Here is an 11,121-nt window from a genome sequence, read left to right on the forward strand (position 1 = left end):
GACAAACTGATAGATGAGTGGTTTACTATTCAAATAATCACACAAATATATTAAAGAAATGTGATATGTGGTATTAAGAAAAAGTATTGTATTCACTGTAAACTTTTTATAGCCGAGGACTTTCTCTGACCTAAGTTGTGGTGCCAGGTGGGAAAGGATTTCTTAAAGGTAGAGCATTGAGCAGAGCTGTAAAACTGAGCACTAGTTAACTGGGCAATGGGAATACCTCACCAAATGACCTTTGGTCAAATGAGGAATCCAGCTTTTGAGAAATGAACAAGCATCCAGTGTGAGTGGAACACAAAGTAAGGCAGACAGTTGCATAAGGAGACTTGAAAAATAGGTAGGAGTCAGGTCAAGTCATTGCCTCTAGGAGTTTATGGATTTTTATCTTTATTCTAGGAGATATCACTGAAACTTTTTCTTAAGAGTATGTGGGCAGGGGTGGGGTGAGGGTGGGAACTGATATTCTGATGCCATATTCAGATTTGTATTTCAAATCATTCTCTTTGTCTATAATGAATAGAAAGGGAGACAAGAAGGTAAAAGTGAACTTTGATTAAATTATTGACAAAGCCCATGTAGGATAGTGGCTGTGGAAGGGAAGAAGAGATGGGTACGGCCTTAAGGATCATTTGCTGTTGTTGTTAAGTGTCATTGAGTTGGTTCTGATTCATAGCCACCCTATGTGGGGTTTCCAAGATGCGGTTAGTGGGTTTGAACAGCTGACCTTACAGTTAACAGTCCAGTGCTTCTTTTGTTGTCTTATTGTTGTTAAGTGCCATCAATTTGGTTCACACTCATAACAACCCTGTATAGAGTTTCCAAGGAGTGGATGGTGAGTTTGAACAGCCAATCTTGTGGATCAAATTGACCTGTGGTCCAGTGCTTTTTCCCATAGCACCACGGCATGAGACAAAATTTTAAATATTTAATAATGCCTAGATTATATCATAGTGAGGGAGAAAAAAATGATAAGGGCTTCTGGTCTGCCTAAATGAGTGGATGAGGAGACATGGATTACAGAACACAAAACCAAAGAGAGAAAAATCACGAATTTGTTTTTCCATATACTTAGATATGTTATTGCTAAGTGCCAGCATCATTTCTATCACCAAGGCCATATTTCCCAACTACTGATCCTTCATCTTTGCTCGCAACCTTTGCATTCAGTCACCAGTAATTAATTGCATGTTTGATTGGTTTCAGATTGAAGAAGTTGGTAGAATTCTTCTATTTCATCCTCACTGGCTTTAGTGGTTGGTGCGTAAATTTGAATAATAATGTTATTAACTGGGCTTCCCTTTGGGTGCATGTATATTATCCTATCGCAGATAGCACGGTACCTCATGACTGATCTGGATCTGTTCTTTTTGACAATGAATACAACACCATTCCTCTTCAATTTTCATTTCTGGCATAGTAAACCATGTGGTTCTGACTCATAGGAGCTTGTTTCGGGTTTCTGAGGCTCTAAATCTTGTGGTAGCAGAAGGCATCACCTTTCTAAGCTATAGGTCCCTCTGAAACATTAAAATAAAGATGCTGAGTTAAGCATTTGATATATATTTACCAAGCTCCAAGGAAGGATTTGGTTGGCTATATGCATTTGGAGTTATTGGTTTATGTTGTTGATAAATGCCATCAAGTTGGTTCCAATTCATAGTGATCCTGTATAGGGTTTCTGAGTAGTGGCTGTTGAGTTTGAACCACTGACCGTGAGGTTAGCAGTCCAGTGCTTATCCTACAATACCACACTAGAAATTAAAGCCATAGGCTTTATATATTAATATAGAGAGTAAAAGGAAGGAGGGTAAGACTGATTCTTAGGGAACGCTAACATAGGAGAGGGAGAAGAAATGCTACTCTTGGCTGAAACAGTCATTTGGATTTAAAAAAAAAAAAAAAAGTCAACTCCTGGCATGCCTCCTACTCCACAGGCGTTTGGTTTGTTGTGGCTACATCATTGTGTTCATTTGCTGCTTTGCTGCTCAGCCTTAAAATTGACTTTTAACAAGTTATTATGTCTATCTGAAATGACCATGATTTCAAAGAAAAATTTTAATCTTGATATGCCACAGACTAGAGACTCTGACTGGTATAATAGGTATCACTTATTTCCTTAGAATGTTTTGCAATTGCTTTCTGCCATATAACATTGTTATTTTGAAAAGAGTATTGTCTATAATTTCCCTGGATTTCTTGTTCAATTTAGAGCAAATTATATCAAGCCAAGACAGAATTTATTAATTTTTTAATTATGAAGTTGGGACTTTTCAGCTTGAGATTTTTTGACATTTTATTATGTATCTTCATTTTGTTAATTTGGAGAATATTTTTAATATTATATGTATTAACGCCACCATCTATCAGAGATGCAAATTATTTTCTTTTTTGTGTGTGTGTGCAGTACAGGTAAAGAGGTGCACTAGGTCTAATGATACTAGTAAGTCTGGAATTCAGGCAAGAATTTGACCATCGTTAGAATGATTTGGACAAGTATTCCTGAGCCCCAAATAGCAATTGGTATAGCTATAGATGAAAAATATTAGGTTTGCTTTATTCTTTTTTTTTTTTTTTAATTAATGTCATACTATAGATTTGTCTGACCCTCCACTTTACCAAACATGATATCCTTCTCCAACGACTGCTCCTTCCTGACAATATGTCCAAAGTATAAGAGACAAAGTTTGGCCATCTTGGCCTCTAAGGAACACTCTGGCTGCACTTCTTCCAAAATGGATCTATTGGTTCTTTTGGCAGCCCATGGCACTTTCAATATTCTCCTCCAACACCATAACTCAAAGGCATCAATTCTTTTACAGTCTTCCTTATTTACTGTCCAGCTTTCGCATGCATATGAGGTTATTGAAAATACTATGGCTTAGGTCAGGCGCACCTTAGTCCTCAAGCTGACATCTTTGCTCTTCAACACTTTAAAAAGGTCTTGTGCAGCAGATTTGCCTAACGCAATATGTTCTTTGATTTCTTGACTGCTGCTTTCATGAGTGTTGATAGTTGATCCAGGAAGAATGAAGTCCTTGACAACTTTAATCTTTTCTCCCTTGATATGAATGTTGTTTACTGGTGCAGTGGTGAGGATTTTTGTTTTCTTTTCATTGAGATGTAATCCATACCGAAGGCTGAGCTCTTTGATCTTCATCAGTAAATGTTTTTAAGTCCTCTTCACTTTCAGCAAGCAAAGTTGTATCATCTGCATATCGCAGGTAGTAAATGAGTCTTCCTCCAATCTTGATGCCACGTTTTACTTCATATAACCCAATTTCTTGGATTATTTGCTCAGCATACAGGTTGAATAAGTATGGTGAAAGAATACAACCTTGTCGCTCAATCAGAGAAAAAGAGGAAGACCCCAATGAGATGGATTGGCCAAGAGGCAACATGGATGGACTCAAGCGTGGCAACAATAGTGAGTTTGGTCCAAGATCGGGTAGTGTTTCGTTCTGCTGTGCATAAGGTCGCTATGGGTTGGTACCGACTCGATGGTACCTAACAACAACAATAGGTTTGTAGATTTCTGGCCTCTCTCTGTACTTGTATGCTCCGTATAGGTTGTTGTTGTGAAGTGCTGTCAAGTCAGTTCTGACTCATAGTTCTATATAGGTTGGTCTTAAAGAAAGTTTTAATTAAAACAAAACTCACAAAAATCTTTAGGTATATAAATATTCAATTTTAAGATATCGATACCAAATAATAAGCAATTTAAAAGACAAAGATGTTGTGAAATAAATATTGAAAATAAAATCCTGAAAACATTTAGGCTATACTCATATATCATGTACAGTGATATACAGGTTTTATTATATCAATGAGGACCAGTCCCTGGAGAAGGGTTTTATGCTTAGTAAAATAGAGGGTCAGCAAAAAAGATAAAGATTCTTAAGGAGATGGGTTAACACAGTGGCTGAAACAATTGGCTCAAACATAGCAATGAGTATGAGGTTGGCGCAAGACCAGACAGTGTTTCATTCTGTTTGCATAGGGTAGCTCTGACTCAACCCTGACATTTTTAATGGTCTAGACAATGAGAATAAGAGTTACATTGCCTTTGTCAATGGTTTTGCGGGCAGATTTTCATTCATAAGCCGGTACATACATGATGGAGGGCATTTTCTTATACTACCTTGTAAACAAGTGACAAATTAAGAATACCACAACACCTTTCTTTCCACCATTGGTAATAAAGCAGAGCAAGTATGTTCAAAGGAATTCCACAAAAACAAAAACCACCAACATGACAAAAGCGTGCATTTAATTTGATCCTTTGCAGAGATACATGACTAAAGTTGTGTGCATGGCTTGTCCTTTGGGATGGTCCCAGATGTTTATTTTGAAAGAAAAAAAAAAATTTTTAATGGAGCAACAAATGTAATTAAGAAAAATAATAAAAACCTTGAGACATAGGGGATCTACATGTTCTGGTCTAAGAAACATGTAGTAATACAAAACATTCCAGATACAGTATGACAGATGAACAGTGAAAAGGTACTGAAACAATGCTCTTTCTCTCAGGAAAGGGACGTCTAACAGTTATATTTTCACAAATGTATTGATGAAACCATCTTTATTTGTAAAGAATTTTATAGAAAGAATTTTTAGCACCATCATTAAAGGATAATAATAATAATACTTTTCTAGCCCTGCCTAGCTCCAGTATTGTAATCATAAGAGATTCATAGCACCGTTTCACAACTAATATATAAACAAGAATAGTAAGTCCATCCCAGCTTCTAGAGATGAGGTAGCTCATGCTAAGAAATGTTGGGTCATTGGTTTCTGTGAGAGTTCAGAGAGGCCAAAGGGCCTAATTCCAATCATCACATTTGACTTGAGACACCTCCACAGTTCTGAGTTTCTAAATCTTTTTCTTCTTTATTGTCTTCAGGATAATGAGATAGTACATGGGAAAGCATCTCAACTTTGGGTCCTGAACACATATTTATAAAGGTTTTTGTGTAAGTTATTTTGCATTCAATGTTTTCTTAAACAAGAAAGTGCAATTGTATTAAAAGGTTTACACGTGTAGCCACTATCTATATGGATAGATTGAGTCAAGAGGGGAAGAGTACCTTTCAATTTGAATGAGAAAGAAGACTAAATTTAATCAGAAAAAATATAAGAAGTTGAAATGATTTCAACTTTGTGCTCCAGAAATTCCACTGAGACAAATTATTAAAATGTTCCATTCTGAGACATGAGGAACTGATACAGTAATTTTTAAAGATTCTCTTTAAAGAATCTATCAGTTATGCAATATTAAGACACATATGTGTATTTCATTCGCAAGATTAAACATTTTGGTTTCTCTGTTAATTGATAACCTGGGAATAAGCAGTTATAAACGGGTACTACTTTCTCTTTTTCAAACTGCAGCAAAATAAACATTTGTTGTGGTTTTACACACCCCACTCTTTAAGCTACCTGCCAGGAGGAAGAATTTCCTCATAAATACTAAGCAACTTTTTCACTATATTGAAATAAATTGAAGAAAACGGAGATTTATTTATTTAATCAGTTTACTTATCTTAAAAGGTGGTCATTGTCATTGGTCATCTTAAACCTAAACTCCTGTATTGAAAAATATCTTAGGTCAATTAAAACTTGAGAATTGTAAGTAAAATAAATATTCTGTAGGATAAGGAGGCCAGGCACTTAAGACCATATATACAATGCTGATTTAGAATCAGCCATTACTTCAAGAGTCTCAGGATCAACTTCAAACAGTCAAAGTTCTTGTGAATTATGGTGGTCATTGATGGTGGTGGTCATTGTCGATGTATCTCTGCTAACTTTACACAAAACAAACTGGACCAACTTCAACGCCAAACTCCTGCTCTGTGCCGCCAACATCCACAGGGGCAAGATCTATGATGGGCAAGCGTGCCACATTCTGCGTTCTATATTCAAAGATAGTCTTGCCCACATGTCCATTTCGTTTCTGGAATTAAATTGTGCAATGTGTTAAAAGTATGTTCAAACACTAAACAAGATGTTAGACAACCAATTTTAATAATGTAAAATGAAAGCAGTGCTCTTTGGAGCACTGCTTACATGCAGGAGAGTTCATAACATAATGTGAGGAGTTAATATGCCTGACAGGCACTTCTTTCATGTTCTAAATTGAGCAAATGACTTGTATTATTTTGCAGCTTTCCAAATTATCACTAAAAACATGAAAAGCCTGTTTGTTTTTCATAACACATTCAAAAATTTCCTCTTTTTAAGTCTAGATGTGTAAGTGGGGAAAAAATATAAAGTACCTCAGATCAATTATATATTTCAGGATCAAGAAATTTTAAAGCAGATAACTGTGACCAAATAAGGTAATTAAGTTGTAGGAGAACCATGTGAGTTTGCAGAATAGGATTGATCTCAGAGATTCTGTCCTTTTATTTATTTGTTTATTTATTTTTTTACTGCTTTGAATTAGAATATCTTCCTTACTTCATGTATGAAAACTTACCCTAAACAAAGACTATAAGCAAACTGCTTCTGTGCTTATACACATTGTAAAGTTGTACCCCCCATTCCAGTACTATGACAATAGTTTTAGCAACAATAAATTTTGCCTCCCACCATATCAATATAGATTAAAAAGTACTTACAGAGCAAGTATCTTGGAGAACTGTGTATCTGAACCTGATGTTACCTTCTCCTTTAATTTCTAAGTCATTAGCTCCTTTGAGGACCACAGCTTTTTTGAGGTTCTTCTCTTGATCATCCATGTATCCTACACTGTTTTTACATATGTATGTAATGTTTTGTGAGGCTTCTTTTGACAAAAGGCGCAAGAAGGTCATTTGAGTAATGGCTGTGTTAGGTGACTGGTAGTCTCCATAAACAAACTAGAAAAACAAAATGAGTCTTTGTTATTTGAAAGAATGAAGGGCTCTTTAAATCCCTAAAATACATATGTTCATTAAAAATTTTTAAAAACGTGTACAATTAAGAACCATTCCTTACTGCAAACAAGAAGAGATACAATCAATAGTAATTATAATCAACCAAAGAAAGCTAAAATATTTTAAATCTAGTTTTCTATCTGTTTAAGAAATCTATAATATTATTTTTATTTTAAGTTATATATTTGAGCATTGGTCTGAATGTTCAATCATACATCAACGTATCTCATTATTTGTATTACTAATTATGAGAGCAATATGAAGTCCTGGTGTGGTTCTGTAGGATAAGCCACCAGCCACTCCTAGGAAACCCTACACAGGATGGCTATTTGTTGTTGTTGTTAAGTGCCGTCGAGTCAGTTCCAACACATAGCAACCCTGTATAGGGTTTCCAAGGAGTGGCTGGTGAGCGTGAATCACCAACTTTGCAGTTCCAACCAGCTTTGTTATTCAGTGCATTAACCGATAGCGCCACACCAGGACTCCTATAGCAACCCTATATATGGTTTACAAGGCTGTACATTTTTGCCGGAGCAAAACCCGTCACCTTTATTCCATGGAGCAGCTGGTGGGCTTGAGCCACTGACCTTGTGGTTCACAGTCCATCCCAGTACTTATCATACAGAGCCACCATACTCCCCAAAATTATAATAAGTATTAAAAATTAACTGTTGTTGTTGTTAAGTGCCATCGAGTCGGTTCCAACCCATAGCGACCCTTACAAGGTTTCTGAGGCTATAAATCTTTACGGGAGCAGAAAGCCTCATCTTTCACCCATGGAGCAGCTGATAGTTTCGAACTGCTGACCTTAAGGTTCGCAGCCCAATTCGTAACCACTACTGACTGGTATAAAATTCTTTAACTCAAATGCTATATATGAGTGGGCTTCAAAAAGTTCTTGGAAAAATAGAACAAAAATGTAGTGGCAATTTACCATGAACTTTTGGAAGCCCCCTTACAAAGTCCCCTTGTAAACACATAAAGGAGCTTTGATGGTGCTGTAGGATAAGCACATGGCTGATGACTGCAAGGTTGGCATTTCAAACCCACCAACTGCACCATTGACGAAACATGCGGTTTTCTAGTCCCACAAAGATTAGCAACATCAGAAATTCTATGCAGCGTTGCTATAAGTCAGAATTGACTCAACGGTAAATTTGGTGTTGGTTTGTTTTTGTTTTTGTAGTCATAGGAAGTATGAATCGATTTTTCTATTAGCTAACAAAAATAAATAATGAAAAATAATATCCTACAGGCTCTTCCTGGCTTATTTTCTTTCTGAATTTTGCTTTCAACCCTCCCATTTGAGTTTTCCACATAATATGGTATTAACTATATTTCAATGATTTGTTTTTATATTTTAAAAAATTCCCACTAATTAAATAGTGGTAGGCTCTAGCATATCCTTGTCACATACATAGCAGTTTATTTTGAATATGATGAGTTCTGAGAGGACAAGGAAAATGGCAAAGTATTAAGTTGCCACAAAAGTATCTGAAATGAAATACTTGTATATTTCAGATCACAGTCAGAATATTGGACCATAATAGAAACATAGGAGGGACTTAGGGCTTTGAAAAATACTAATAGAATTCATATACACCTACTCATCACTTACCGACTATCTTGCTATCCAACATTTTGCATTTACAACAACTTTGAAAAAAATTCTCAAGAGCACCTCCAATGGTCTGAACCCCACAAAAGGCCAACCTGGACAATAAACTACAGGCCCCATTAGGGACAGAAGCATACTAACCACAGGACACCTCTCCCATTTGTCCACAGCACCTTGGTCCATCAACAGAATGTGCAGTGTGATGGTGGGACAACACATCAAGAGTTCAAAGGTGTCAGGGAGGTCAATGGAAGGAGGAACAAATAGAGGGAGAGGAAAGGGGTTTGTTTGAAGCTGTGGGTCCAGGGTGGATGAAGGACAAGAAAGATCCCCAACATGGGTAAGGTAGTGAATGAAGGACAAGTGGGATCTGAACACAGGGTGGGAGCCAGAAGGTAATGGCTGGTAGACAATACCCAATTACCAGTTACAAAATCACCAACCCCCAAAGACTCTACAGTGGTGGAGAAGAGGGATGCCAGCACCATGTGTCCTGAGACACACTAGCAGTGCCTAAAAGACTACGAACAATGGTGGGTGTGGGGGATACAATCACTGAAAATGGGACACAGTCTCGACTCATTCATAATGCTAATTTCATAGAATAACCTGGTCTTTGGAACCTAAACATGTAGGTAAGTGAGGAATGGGTGTAATTACAAAACTGTCTTATATTTGATCATATTACAAAACTTACATAATGAGGTAATTATAAAAATTATTGTTCAAAGAAAAGTTCATGGAAATAGTCCATCATCTAATTCCATTCTTCCATGAACTTTTAAAATTTCTTTGTAATATTAAAATAATTATTCTTTTAGGGATAGTAATATTAAAAGTAATTATTCTTCTATATTCCATAATAAAAATCATATGCAAATATGAATTCCTTGTGTGGCATTGTAGGATCAGCACTGGGCTGCAAACCACAAGGTTGAAGGTTCAAACCCACCAACTGCTCCTTAGAAATCCTATACAGGATCATTATGAGTCAGAATCAACTCAACAGAACTTAGCAGCAGCAACAGCAATAATGCATAATAAAGCTTTATGAAGTCATATTGCATTTATAACTACGATAAGGTACAATTTCAAAATAAATGTGGTAAAATGAATTCCATAAAAAAAGAATGGCATGCATAAAACAAAAGCTCAACCCAAAGCTATCAGGTCAATATCTACTCATAGTGACCCTTTAGAACCGAATTGAACTGTCCCATAGGGCTTCCAACACTGTAATCTTTCTCCCTCAGAGCAGCTAGTGGGTTCACACCACTGACCTATTGGTTAGCAGTGTAGAGCTTTAATCACTGTGTCACCAGGGCTCCATCCCTAAATAAGTATTAAATGACAATAATGTAAAGTACAGAATACAATTTTATGTAAATATGTTAAATTACCTGAGATCCTCTATTCATATCAAGACCATACCAAACAGGCTTCTGGTTAGGAGATCTACTGGTCCACCAGGTTTTACGTGGTACACTGGATGGGTTTGCTGAAATACATGTTTCTCCTGTTTCCATGTTGCAGTAAACTTTAATTGCATCTTCAACAACTCCCTGGTTAGGATCAATCCAGTAATCACCTATTTTTCAAAATAGAAACATTGTTAATCAAATGTAATTAAGAATATCCAAAAGAACTAGCTCACTGATTAGTAAATATTATGAGAGCTATTGCTGTTGTTGTTAAGTGTTGTCAAGTTGATTCTGACTCATAGCGACCCTATATAGCAGGGGTGGGGGAACCATTTTTCTGCCAAGGGCCATTTGGATATTTATAACATCACTTAATATAAGTTTCTGTTGATATTATAAAAGCTCCTAGATTTATTGAATTTCAAGTCCAACTAGTGAGTGCCTTGGTAGGGCCAAACCAAATGATTCCACCAGCTTATACAGCTGGTGGGCTAGATATTCCCCACCACTGCTGTATAGGGATTCTGGGGAACAACTGGTGGGTTTGAACTGCCAACCTTATGGTTCACAGTCCAGGGCTGATCCTACAACTCCATACCAGAAGTCCATTATAAGAGAGAATATCCCTCAAATAAAACTTGAAACACTTATTGATAAAGATCAAGGACTACAGCATTCAGTATGGGTTACAGCTCAACATAAAGAAAACAAAATTCCTCACAAGTGGACCAATAAGTAACATTATGATAAATGAGAACATATTGAAGGTTTCAAGGATTTTATCTTATTTGGATCCACAATTAATGTCCATGGAAGCAGCAGTCAAGAAATCAAATGACACATTGCATTGAGCACATCTGCTTCAAAAGACTTCTTTAAAGTGTTAAAGAGCAAAGATGTCACTTTGAGGAGTAAGGTGTGCTTGGCCCAAGTCATGGTATTTTCAATGTTCTCATATTCATGTAAAAGCTGGGTCACGAATAAGGAAGACTAAAGAAGATATGATGCCTTTGAATTATGGTGTTGATTTGTTGTTGTTGTTAAGTGCCGTCGAGTCGGTTCTGATCCATAGCGACCCTGTACAGGGTTTCCGAGGGTGTAAATCTTTACGGGAGTAGAAAGCCTCATCTTTCTCCCGCGGAGTGGCTGGTAGTTTCGA

The 11,121-nt window shown here is 36.7% G+C and overlaps 1 protein-coding gene across 1 annotated transcript in view; it reads right to left on the reverse strand.

Moving 5' to 3' along the window:
* Positions 1-5,499: 5,499 nt before the first annotated feature.
* COL5A2 (collagen, type V, alpha 2) overlaps positions 5,500-11,121 on the reverse strand; it is a 214,197-nt gene continuing 208,575 nt past the window's right edge. Inside the window, exons 52-54 of the mRNA XM_006864036.1 lie at positions 9,942-10,129; positions 6,627-6,866; positions 5,500-5,959 (exon numbers count right to left, since the gene is read on the reverse strand). Of these exons, the coding sequence (XP_006864098.1) occupies positions 5,813-5,959; positions 6,627-6,866; positions 9,942-10,129 (575 nt within the window). The 3' untranslated portion in view covers positions 5,500-5,812. The remainder of the gene's footprint in view (positions 5,960-6,626; positions 6,867-9,941; positions 10,130-11,121) is intronic.

Source organism: Chrysochloris asiatica, unplaced genomic scaffold (assembly GCF_000296735.1).
Source record: "Chrysochloris asiatica unplaced genomic scaffold, ChrAsi1.0 scaffold00059, whole genome shotgun sequence".
Taxonomy (NCBI): domain Eukaryota; kingdom Metazoa; phylum Chordata; class Mammalia; order Afrosoricida; family Chrysochloridae; genus Chrysochloris; species Chrysochloris asiatica.